General features: G+C 51.6%; 1 protein-coding gene across 7 annotated transcripts in view; it reads right to left on the reverse strand.

The window, feature by feature from the left end:
* The window catches only part of NEXN (nexilin F-actin binding protein), a 90211-nt gene that overhangs the window by 7741 nt on the left and 69445 nt on the right, over positions 1-13025 (reverse strand). For all 7 annotated transcript variants that reach the window (XM_075320269.1, XM_075320272.1, XM_075320270.1 and 4 more), the window contains one exon: positions 12779-12964. In XM_075320269.1, the coding sequence (XP_075176384.1) occupies positions 12779-12964 (186 nt within the window). The remainder of the gene's footprint in view (positions 1-12778; positions 12965-13025) is intronic.

Below are 13025 nucleotides of genomic sequence, written 5' to 3' on the forward strand. Positions count from 1 at the left end.
TCTGTGATCCCGTATTTGGACGATCTACTTGTCAAGGCACCCTCTCAAGAGGCATGCCAACACAGCCTGAACGTTGCGCTGGAGACTCTCCAGAGTTTCGGGTGGATCATCAACTTTTCAAAGTCAAATCTGACTCCGACCCAATCGCTAACATATCTTGGCATGGAGTTTCATACTCTCTCAGCGATAGTGAAGCTTCCGCTGGACAAACAGCGTTCACTACAGACAGGGGTGCAATCTCTCCTTCAAGGCCAGTCTCACCCCTTGAGACGCCTCATGCACTTCCTAGGGAAGATGGTAGCAGCAATGGAAGCAGTCCCTTTCGCGCAGTTTCATCTCCGTCCACTACAATGGGACATTCTCCGCCAATGGGACGGGAAGTCGACGTCCCTCGACAGAGACGTCTCCCTTTCTCAGGCGGCCAAGGAATCTCTTCGGTGGTGGCTTCTTCCCACCGTTTTGTCGAAAGGAAAGTCCTTTCTACCCCCATCCTGGGAGGTAGTCACGACAGACGCGAGTCTATCAGGGTGGGGAGCAGTGTTTCTCCACCACAGGGCTCAAGGGACGTGGACTCAGGAAGAGTCCACCCTTCAGATCAATGTTCTAGAAATCAGAGCAGTGTATCTTGCCCTACAAGCCTTCCAGCAGTGGCTGGAAGGCAAGCAGATCCGAATTCAGTCGGACAACTCCACGGCGGTAGCGTACATCAACCACCAAGGTGGAACACGCAGTCGGCAAGCCTTCCAGGAAGTCCGACGGATTCTGGCGTGGGTGGAAGACACGGCTTCCACCATATCCGCAGTTCACATCCCAGGCGTGGAAAACTGGGAAGCAGACTTCCTCAGTCGCCAGGGTATGGACGCAGGGGAATGGTCCCTTCACCCGGACGTGTTTCAGGAGATCTGTCGCCGCTGGGGGATGCCGGACGTCGACCTGATGGCGTCACGGCACAACAACAAGGTCCCGGCTTTCATGGCACGGTCTCACGATCACCGAGCTCTGGCGGCAGACGCCTTAGTTCAAGATTGGTCGCAATTCCGGCTACCTTATGTGTTCCCACCTCTGGCATTGTTACCCAGAGTGCTGCGCAAGATCAGGGCCGACTGCCGTCGCGCCATCCTCGTCGCTCCAGACTGGCCGAGGAGATCGTGGTACCCAGATCTGTGGCACCTCACGGTAGGCCAACCATGGGCACTACCAGAACGACCAGACTTGCTATCTCAAGGGCCGTTTTTCCACCTGAATTCTGCGGCCCTGAACCTGACTGTGTGGCCATTGAGTCCTGGATCCTAGCGTCTTCAGGATTATCTCGAAAGGTTATTACCACCATGAGACAGGCTAGAAAACCATCCTCCGCCAAGATCTACCACAGGACGTGGAAGATATTCTTATTCATGCGAAAAAGGAGAAAAGTTCAGGGCACTGCCCCAACACCAAAAAACTTTCAGAACATCCTATACTGGGCCGAAAAAGGTGCACATGCTCTGCGGTGCCATTGATGTGAATAAACGTGAACATCAGAGCAATAAAAAAGGAAAAAACATCAGGCACTCACCAGTTGCTGCTTGTGCAAGTTTTGTTGTTTTATTCGTGCAGGTTACAAGTGCATGGAGTGGAGGGGAGGGAGTGGACGCTACACACGTCCAAAGACGACGGCGGCCGTTTCGCACCTGTCTGGTGCTTCACCAGACAGGTGCGAAACGGCCGCCGTCGTCTTTGGACGTGTGTAGCGTCCACTCCCTCCCCTCCACTCCATGCACTTGTAACCTGCACGAATAAAACAACAAAACTTGCACAAGCAGCAACTGGTGAGTGCCTGATGTTTTTTCCTTTTTTATTGCGAAGATATTCTTATCTTGGTGCGCTACTCAGGGAGTTTCTCCCTGGCCTTTTGCATTGCCTACTTTTCTTTCCTTCCTGCAATCCGGGTTGGAAAAAGGTTTGTCGCTCAGTTCCCTTAAAGGACAAGTCTCAGCGCTATCTGTATTTTTTCAGAAACGCCTAGCACGACTTACTCAGGTACGCACGTTCCTGCAAGGAGTTTGTCATATCGTCCCTCCTTACAAGCGGCCGTTAGAGCCATGGGATCTGAACAAGGTTCTAATTGCCCTCCAGAAGCCGCCTTTCGAGCCTATGAAGGATGTTTCCCTTTCTCGTCTTTCACAGAAAGTGGCCTTTCTAGTAGCGGTCACGTCTCTTCGGAGAGTGTCCGAGCTAGCGGCGCTCTCATGCAAATCTCCCTTCCTGGTGTTTCACCAGGACAAGGTGGTTCTACGTCCGATTCCTGAGTTTCTCCCTAAGGTGGTATCCCCCTTTCATCTCAATCAGGATGTCACATTACCTTCCTTGTGTCCTCATCCAGTTCATCAATTTGAGAAAGGTTTGCTTTTGTTGGATCTGGTCAGAGCACTCAGGATCTACATTTCCCGCACGGCGCCCTTACGCCGCTCGGATGCACTCTTTGTCCTTGTCGCTGGTCAGCGTAAAGGGTCGCAAGCTTCCAAATCCACCCTGGCTCGGTGGATCAAGGAACCAATTCTTGAAGCCTACCGTTCTGCGGGGCTTCCGGTTCCTTCAGGGCTGAAGGCCCATTCTACCAGAGCCGTGGGTGCGTCCTGGGCATTACGGCACCAGGCTACGGCTCAGCAGGTGTGCCAGGCGGCTACCTGGTCGAGTCTGCACACCTTTACCAAGCATTATCAGGTGCATACCTACGCTTCGGCGGACGCCAGCCTAGGTAGACAAGTCCTTCAGGCGGCGGTTGCCCACCTGTAGGACAGGGCTGTTTGACGGCCCTATCACGAGGTATTCTTTTACCCACCCAGGGACTGCTTTTGGACGTCCCAATTGTCTGGGTCTCCCAATTAGGAGCGACAAAGAAGAAGGGAATTTTGTTTACTTACCGTAAATTCCTTTTCTTCTAGCTCCAATTGGGAGACCCAGCACCCGCCCTGTTTTCTTAGGGATTTTTGGTTTTTTCGGGTACACATGTTGTTCATGATGAATGGTTTCAGTTCTCCGATGTTTCTTCGGGTTGAATTTGTCTTTAAACCTGTTATTGGCTTTCCTCCTTCTTGCTTTTGCACTAAAACTGAGGAGCCCGTGATCCCACGGGAGGGTGTATAGCCAGAAGGGGAGGGGCCTTACACTTTTAAGTGTAATACTTTGTGTGGCCTCCGGAGGCAGTAGCTATACACCCAATTGTCTGGGTCTCCCAATTGGAGCTAGAAGAAAAGGAATTTACGGTAAGTAAACAAAATTCCCTTCATATACATCAGGATCGGGAATAACTGGTTACTGGCAGTTGGATCCGTGGGACTCCCACCAATTCTGACATTGGAGTACTGAAGATCCCCACCCACGGGTCAATAGAGCAGTAGTGGATCATGTGTGCTGATGCTCCATTCATCCTTTATGGGACTGCTTTAGATGGCAGTGTGCATGATTGACTCCAGCTCCATTTGCAGGGATTCCAGTGCTGGGGAGGTTATCCCCTATCTCAGAGGATAATTTCCGAAAATTTCTTTAATCAATGAGTTTTGGGCAACCTCAAAGGCTTGGCCGGGTTGTCTCTATAAAAATTTGTGTACCTAGGCTGCAGCATGCTAACCGTTTGTAATATACTCCCAGTCAGCATTCTGCACCATTGCCTAGATACCAAACTTTGGCATGTGACCAGCTCCCTCCTGATTCTGGAGGAGCTGCTCACACACCAACTCGTTTTCCCATTTGTCAGAGACTGGTGTAATGTCACAACTAAATCCACCCCCTCTCTAAAGCCACCCCAAGTCTCTGCTGGACCTTCCTCAGGCTGCGGTGCAGGTAGCAGGGGAAGGACTCGGTTGACTAGACCAACCAGTTCTCCAATCAGCTGTAAGCAAGGGTAGACTACTGAACTGAATGATTGAGAATAAGGTAAAAGCTCCATTCACCACTCTTCAATCTCAGAAAAATCTGTAGATCTTGCTGGACCTTTGGGTCACATGACATCATGTTTCTGGAAGAAAAAAATAAGGTGCTGAACACCCAGTGCTTTCCTAAATCTCTAGGTAGGAGAAGACTTCTACATATGTGAGAATAATGTGAGGTGTCTATACATCTAGTGTAGTTGCTGAGTCACGTACAGCGCAGTGTGACCCGGATGAGACCTTTTTTTTCGTGGATGTGAGCCCCAATGGGGACATTGTTTCTGATGTATGTAAAACGTTGTGGAATTAATGGTGCTATATAAGTGAATATATGTTAATAATTTGAACCTGCATGAGATTTGTTTTTTAAATCGTGTCTGAGTGTTTTCCAAAACAAAATGTGTGAATTTTCATTTACTGGATTAGTAATGAGGGTGTATTGAGTCGCCTCTCCATTACTAAGCCCTGGGCTTGATACAAGGTGACACTTCACAGCTGACATCAACCCCAAAAGTATTACCCCGATCACCTGGCTCTTTCTAATTTCCCTGGATGCGCCACTTCTGGGGTGGCTGTGGGCTGCTATTTTTAGGCTGGGAAGAGCCCAATAATCAGACCATCCCAGCCTGATAATACCAGCTGTCTGTTTTTATATTTACTGATTACCAAAAATAAGGGAGACCTCACGTTGCTCCTTAATAAGCGCCACATGCCAGTCACTAAATGCAGCCAATGAATGCAAAGGGTGGTGCTGAGGGAAGATTACTGACAGCCAATGAATGTGTAGTGGGGGGCAGAAAGTGGCACTGGGGCAGATTACTGTCAACCAATGAATGGGTAGTGGGTGTGCATGGAGCGGGCAGAGGGTGATGCAGGGAAGATTACTGACAGCCAATGAGTGTGTAGTGGGTGGGCAGAAGGTGGCAATGGGGCAGATTACTGAAAGCCAATGAGTATGTAGAGGGCGGTGCTGGGGCAGATTACTGACAGCCAATGAATGGGCAGTGGGTGTGCATGAGGCGGGCAGAGGGTGATGCAGCGAAGATTACTGACAAATGAAGGTGTAGTGGGCGGACAGAGGGTGGCGCTAGGGCATATTACTGAAACTCAATGTGTGTAGTGGGCAGGCAGAGGGTGGCACTGGGGCAGATTACTGAAACCCAACGAGTATAGTGGGCGGGAAGAGGGTGGTGCTGGGGAAGATTACTGACAGCTAACGAGTATAGTGGGCGGGCAGAGGGTGGCACTGGGGCAGATTACTGACGGCCAATGAGTATATAGAGGACGGTGCTGGGGCAGATTACTGACAGCCAATGAGTGTGTAGTGGGCGAGCGGAGGTAGGTGCAGGGACAGGTTACTGACAACCAATGAGTGTGTAGTGGGTGGGCAGAGGGCAATGCTTGGGTGGATTACTGACAGCCAATCAGTGTGCAGTGGGTGGTGCCAGCTCTGGCTGTGAGGTTAGAGAAAAAAGCCAGGAAGCTGGCAGGTTTGGTAGAGCCGCAGGTTAAAAAAAAAAAAAAAAGATTGCAGGGAATAAAGTGAAATTCAGGAGTAACGAAAGTTAGAAACAAAACAATGTACATGGGTGTTCTATATTACAATACTGCACAGATTAGCTTAGAAAAAAAAATTGCTATCTGAGTCGGGCAACCTCTTTAAAGGGGTTGCCCAGGATTCATTTTTATTTCACCCCAGTCTTGCAGAAGTCGAAAACTACAATATATTCAGTGCTGCCTCTCTGCTGCTGCCCCAAACCTTGCAGACAGGCTGCAGCCATGAAGTCATATCTACAGCGCACGAGACTCCTGCAGCCAAAGACTGGGCGCGGAGGTGTCAGCTGCACTGCGCCTGGTGATCGGCTGCAGGGGTCGTGTGACACTGTCATGGAGAGTTTAGCAATTCTCACCAGAGTCGTTTGGATCTAGACAAGAATTCCATTCTGGTATTTTGGATGGGATTGGAACGTGTTCTCACTTGTATAAGGGAATCAGTGAGTATCCTCAATATACCGTAGATAGTTTAGGAAATGTCGCTCTTGTAGTGCACGTGTCTGTTTTGATGGATTGGGCATCTGCCATGTCAAAGGGATTTAAAGAGTTAATAGGTTTTTAGGAAAATATCGAGACTTGGAGGAGAGAGCGCAATACGTTATAAATGGTGATGAATCTGTAACATCATCCTAAGGCTGAGTTTACCTGTCCAGTAATCATCCGCAAGAACAGATCCAGCAAAGTTCTGTTGCCAAAAAAGTTCTGCAAACACATTTTCTTTGTCGCTCCATTGGGAGACCCAGACAATTGGGTGTATAGCTTCTGCCTCCGGAGGCCACACAAAGTATTACACTTTAAAAAGTGTAACCCCTCCCCTCTGCCTATACACCCTCCCGTGGATCACGGGCTCCACAGTTTTATGCTTTGTGTGGAAGGAGGCACACATCCACTCATGCATTCTCATACTTAGTTATGTCGGTTGGAAGAAAAGAGGGCCCCCACGGGGCCCCCGGCATGTTCCCTTCTCACCCCACTACGTCGGCGGTGTTGTTAAGGTTGAAGTACCCATTGCGGGTACAGAGACTGGAGCCACATGCCGTCTCCTTCACCATCCCTTAGCGGCTCTGGGAGAAGTGGGATCCTAAGCGGTCATCCATTTACTGGGACCGTGCTCCCTCTGCAGCCCCTGTGGGAACCTGCCGGACCAGAGCCTCTTCAACCTCAGGGACCGGGCCCTGCAACTCAAAGGTACTCTGTGTCCCCATTGGGGACTGTGCAGGGAGCGCACCTTCTTCCCGGAAGCCGCGGCAGCTGCTGAATTAAGAAGGCCGGTGGACTTCCACGCTGACCGTGCCTGCTTGTCTGGCGCGGTCTCAAATTTAGTCCCCGGCTTCATCGCGGCCTAGTCGCAAAAATCCCGCCCCCGGGCCTGCCTGTCAGGGGTAAGGGCGGGATTACCGACCTGACGTCGGATGTGAGGGCTGGAGCATCCTGCATGTTTTCCTCCCCCCTCACTGATCACTGTGGGGACCCCAGATTCCCGCACTTTCCTGGCGCCGCCCACGGCTCCACTCCTCCCCTGAGAGCTCCGGCAGCCATTTTTTGGCATTCTGCCGGTGGAGGATTCTCAGTGAACAGCGCTGCAGCTCCGGGGGATCTAAGGCAGGGAATCTGGAGGACACACTCCGCTTGTTAGCGGTCGGTAAGCCACACCGGTCACCCGGTGCTGGTCCCCCTAGGGTGCCGGAATAGATACGTATATATATAATATATATATATATATATATATATATATATATCTCTCTGTATACCCCTTTCCCATATACCCTCAGTGATCACTCTCCTAGGAGACAACAGCATGTCGTCCACAAGGAGCAAAGCTGCTAAGGCACAGGGTTTTTTGCGGCCTGTACCTCTTGTGGGGCTATGTTACCTGCGGGTTCCACCTACCCTCACTGTGAGCAATGCTCGACCCCTGCTTCGCTTGCTCAGCCGGAGCCTCGGACACTAGTGGGCCCCTCGGCTCATGTAGACCCCCCTGCTCCCCCTGTCCAGGCTGCAGGGACAGAGTTCGCCTCTTTTACTGAGAAACTCTCTGAGTCACTTTCTCAATCCATGGCTCAGTCTATGGACAAATGGTCTTCTAAGCTGCTAGAGGCTTTGCAGTCCAGACCGGTCCTTTCACAGGCCCCGGCCCCTGTTGGCTCGCCGCCTCCAGGCTCCTCTCGGTCCGCGCCGCAGCGCGCTCCCAGGTTGGCCCCTAGGTCTCAGGCGGAGGTCTCCTGCCCGGACCACAGTCCTAGACCGGCTAAGCGGGCTCGCTGGGAATCTTCCCCGACTTCCTCACGCTGCTCGGGATCCCAGCTTGAAGACTCTCTGGAGGACGAGGCAGACGTCGCAGCTCAGGGCTCTGACCCTGACGTCGCCCTTAACCTTGATACACCTGAAGGGGACGCCTTAGTAAATGATCTTATCTCGTCCATCAACCAGGTGTTGGATCTCTCTCCCCCGCCTCCACCTGTAGAGGAGTCGGCTTCTCAGCAGGAGAAACACCAGTTTCGGTTCCCCAAACGTACACGCAATGCGTTTTTCGATCACTCTAACTTCAGAGACGCTGTCCAGAAGCCCAGAGCGGTCCCGGACAAGCGCTTTACTAAGCGCCTCACTGACACGCGTTACCCCTTCCCATCTGAAGTCGTTAAGGGTTGGGCTCACTGTCCCAAGGTGGATCCTCCAGTCTCAAGATTGGCGGCTAGATCCGTGGTATCGGTTGCAGATGGCTCATCGCTAAAGGATGCCACTGACAGACAGAGCTCCTGGTGAAGTCCATCTATGAGGCCACGGGCGCGTCTTTTGCCCCGGCCTTTGCAGCCGTGTGGGCACTCCAAGCTATCTCGGCTTGTCTGACTGAGATTAATGCTGTCACACGTAATTCTGCTCCGCAAGTTGCGTCTTTGACCTCTCAGGCGTCAGCCTTTTCATCCTACGCCATGAACGCCGTCCTGGACTCTGCTAGCCGTACAGCTGTAGCATCCGCTAACTCTGTGGCAGTCCGCAGGGCCATGTGGCTGCGCGAATGGAAGGCAGACTCTGCTTCCAAGAGGTTCTTAACCGGTTTGCCGTTTTCTGGCGACCGTTTGTTTGGCGAACGATTGGATGAGATTATTAAGGAATCCAAAGGAAAGGATTCCTCCTTACCCCAGGCCAAACCTAAGGGACCTCAACAGAGAAAGGTTCAATCGAGATTTCGGTTCTTTCGTCCCTCCGCCAAGTCCCAATCCTCTTCGTCCAACAGGCCGGAGAAAGGCCAGAGGAACTCCTATGCGTGGCGATCCAAGTCTCGCCCACAAAAGGCCGCAGGAGGCACTGCCTCCAAGACGGCTTCCTCATGACTCTCGGCCTCCCCTGACCGCATCCTCGGTCGGTGGCATGCTCTCCCGCTTTGGCGACGCCTGGTGGCCACATGTTCAAGACCGATGGGTGAGAGACATTCTGTCTCATGGTTACAGGATAGAGTTCAGCTCTCGTCCTGCGGCTCACTTCTTCAGAACCTCTCCGCCCCCCGCTCAGGCCGACGCACTTTTTCAGGCAGTAGCCGCTCTAAAGATGGAAGGAGTTGTGATCCCCGTTCCCCTTCAGGAATGTGGTCGCGGATTTTACTCCAACTTGTTCGTGGTGCCAAAAAAGGACGGGTCATTCCGTCCCGTTCTGGACCTCAAGCTACTCAACAGACATGTGAGAACCAGACGGTTCCGGATGGAATCCCTCCGCTCGGTCATCGCCTCAATGTCACAAGGAGACTTCCTAGCATCGATCGACATCAAGGATGCTTATCTCCATATACCGATCGCACCCGAGCATCAACGTTTCCTGCGTTTCGCCATCAGGGACGAACACCTCCAGTTCGTGGCATTGCCTTTCGGCTTGGCGACAGCACCACGGGTTTTCACCAAAGTCATGGCATCCGTTGTGGCGGTCCTGCATTCTCAGGCCACTCGGTGATTCCCTACTTGGACGATCTCCTAGTCAGGGCCCCGTCTCGGGTGGCGTGTCAACAAAGTCTATCTGTCGCTCTGGCGACTCTCCAGCGGTTCGGGTGGATAATCAACTTCCCGAAATCCAAGTTGACACCGACCCAATCACTGACGTACCTTGGGATGGAGTTTCATACCCAGCAAGCGTTAGTCAAGCTTCCGAGCGACAAACAGCTTTCTCTGCAGGCAGGGGTGCAATCCCTTCTTCGGAGTCAGTCACACCCCTTAAGGCGCCTCATGCACTTCCTGGGGAAGGTGGTGGCAGCTATAGAGGCAGTCCCGTTCGCGCAATTCCATCTTCGGCCACTCCAATGGGACATTCTCCGCAAATGGGACAGGAGGTCGGCTTCCCTCGACAGGAACGTCTCTCTTTCCCTTGCAACCAAGACGTCACTTCAGTGGTGGCTCCTTCCCAATTCTCTATCGCAGGGAAAATCCTTCCTACCCCCAACCTGGGCTGTGGTCACCACGGACGCGAGCCTCTCAGGGTGGGGAGCGGTTTTTCTCCACCACAGGGCTCAGGGAACCTGGACTCCGATAGAGTCATCCCTTCAGATCAATATTCTGGAGATAAGGGCAGTGTATCTAGCCCTATTGGCTTTTCATCGGTGGCTGGAGGGCAGGCAGATCCGTATCCAGTCGGACAACGCCACTGCCGTCGCATACATCAACCACCAAGGCGGCACTCGCAGTCGTCAAGCCTTCCAGGAAGTCCGACGGATTCTGCAGTGGGTGGAAGCCACAGCCTCCACCATCTCCGCAGTTCACATCCCGGGCGTAGAAAACTGGGAAGCAGATTTTCTCAGTCGTCAGGGCATGGATGCGGGGGAATGGTCTCTGCACCCAGACGTGTTTCGAGAGATCTGTCGCCGCTGGGGAACGCCGGACGTCGATCTCATGGCGTCACGGCACAACAACAAAGTCCCGGCATTCATGGCACGGTCTCAGGATCACAGAGCTCTGGCGGCGGACGCGTTAGTTCAGGATTGGTCGCAGTTTCGACTGCCTTATGTGTTTCCTCCTCTGGCGATGCTGCCCAGAGTGTTACGCAAGATCAGATCCGAATGCCGTCGCGCCATTCTCGTCGCTCCAGACTGGCCGAGGCGGTCGTGGTACCCGGATCTGTGGCATCTCACGGTGGGTCAACCGTGGGCGCTTCCAGACCGCCCAGACTTGCTGTCACAAGGCCCGTTTTTCCATCTGAATTCTGTGGCCCTCAACCTGACTGTGTGGCCATTGAGTCCTGGCTCCTAGCGTCTTCAGGGTTATCTCAGGATGTCATTGCCACCATGAGACAGGCCAGGAAGCCTACGTCCGCCAAGATCTATTATAGGTCTTGGCAAATCTTCCTATCCTGGTGCGCTAATAACGGTTTTGCTCCATGGCCGTTTGCCTTACCCACTTTTCTTTCATTCCTTCAATCCGGAATGGACAAGGGTTTGTCACTTGGCTCTCTCAAGGGCCAAGTATCGGCGCTCTCCGTATTTTTTCAAAAGCGCCTAGCCAGGCTTCCGCAGGTCCGCACGTTCCTGCAGGGAGTTTGCCACATAGTCCCACCTTACAAGCGTCCGCTGGAACCCTGGGATCTTAACAGGGTGCTAACGGCTCTTCAGAAACCACCTTTCGAGCCGCTGCGGGATATCTCTCTTTCACGTCTTTCGCAGAAGGTAGCCTTTCTAGTGGCAGTCACATCACTTCGGAGAGTGTTTGAGCTAGCAGCGCTGTCATGCAAAGCCCCCTTCCTGGTGTTTCACCAGGATAAGGTGGTTCTGCGTCCGGTCCCGGAATTTCTCCCTAAGGTGGTATCCCCTTTTCATCTCAATCAGGATATCTCCTTGCCTTCATTTTGCCCTAATCCAATTCACCAGTGTGAAAAGGATTTGCACTCTTTGGATCTTGTGAGAGCACTCCGGCTCTACGTGTCTCGCACGGCGCCCCTGCGTCGTTCAGATGCGCTCTTTGTCCTTGTCGCTGGCCAGCGTAAGGGTTCGCAGGCTTCCAAGTCAACCTTGGCTCGGTGGATCAAGGAACCGATTCTCGAAGCCTACCGTTCTTCGGGGCTTCCGCTTCCTTCAGGGCTGAAAGCCCATTCTACCAGAGCCGTAGGTGCGTCCTGGGCATTGCGACACCGGGCTACGGCTCAGCAGGTGTGTCAGGCAGCTACGTGGTCTAGTCTGCACACTTTCACGAAACACTATCAAGTGCATACCTATGCTTCGGCAGACGCCAGTCTAGGTAGGCGAGTCCTTCAGGCGGCGGTTGCCCACCTGTAAGAGGGGGCCGTTTTCGGCTCTTTTTATTGAGGTATTCTTTTACCCACCCAGGGACTGCTCTTGGACGTCCCAATTGTCTGGGTCTCCCAATGGAGCGACAAAGAAGAAGGGAATTTTGTTTACTTACCGTAAATTCCTTTTCTTCTAGCTCCTATTGGGAGACCCAGCACCCGCCCCTGTTCCCTTCGGGCTGTTGTTCTTTTGTGTACACATGTTGTTCATGTGGAATTGTTCTTTTGGTTCATGGTTTTCAGTTCTCCGAACATCCTTCGGATTGAATTTACCTTAGACCAATTTATAAGTTTTCTCCTTCCTGCTTTTGCACCAAAACTGAGGAGCCCGTGATCCACGGGAGGGTGTATAGGCAGAGGGGAGGGGTTACACTTTTTTAAGTGTAATACTTTGTGTGGCCTCCGGAGGCAGAAGCTATACACCCAATTGTCTGGGTCTCCCAATAGGAGCTAGAAGAAAAGGAATTTACGGTAAGTAAACAAAATTCCCTTCTTTGTCTCTTTTCGCAAAAATTGATTTTTGCTGGATCCATTTTTTTTTCTAAATATTGTCTATGGAGAACAGATGCGTCACTGATCATTATTTATTTTCCGTTTTTCTTTTTTTTTTGTAGCGGATCTGTTTTTTTTCTTACTGGATCAGTTTCAAATGGAAGATAAATAGCAATCAGGTAAAGGATCCGTTCTCCATAGACTCCAATGTTAAAAAAAAAAAAAAAAAAAAAAAACAGATCCTGCAAAAATCTATTTTTTCAAAACAGAATTAAAAAGTTTTGCAAAAACAACTTTTTTTTTTTTTGTCCAACGGATTCGTTCTTACAGAAAATTAATGAAAATGTGAACACTGCCTCAGATAGCCAGACGTGTCAGGCTCGGCTCGTGCATTGCATAAAAATGACACTGCGGAACCGTCCTAAAAACTTAAACACCTGCAAAGTAATTGGCATGTGTAATAAGTGCATTAAAATCCAAGGTGCAGCGTGACTGCCATCACTAGTGACCTTTCCACGCTGTGAGTGATTGGGGTCTCCCCTTGTAATGCCCCTCGGAGTTTGTACCTTCTGTAGAGCTGCGTCTATTTCCTTCTGTTCAAACTGCATGCGTTGAAGTTTCTGTTCCTCGATTCTTCTCTGTTCTTCCTCTTCCCGGGCTCTCGCCATCTGCTCGAATCGAGCTTTCATATTGACCTTGTGCGAGAATGGAGCGTGGCTTCTCACCGCTGGTCGTACATCGACCTCATCTTCCTGCGGCAGATAATAACGATAATGTAAGTAACATGGATGCCCGCTTCTGTGTAATGGAAAA

Source organism: Anomaloglossus baeobatrachus, chromosome 8, assembly GCF_048569485.1.
Source record: "Anomaloglossus baeobatrachus isolate aAnoBae1 chromosome 8, aAnoBae1.hap1, whole genome shotgun sequence".
Classification (NCBI taxonomy): Eukaryota; Metazoa; Chordata; class Amphibia; order Anura; family Aromobatidae; genus Anomaloglossus; species Anomaloglossus baeobatrachus.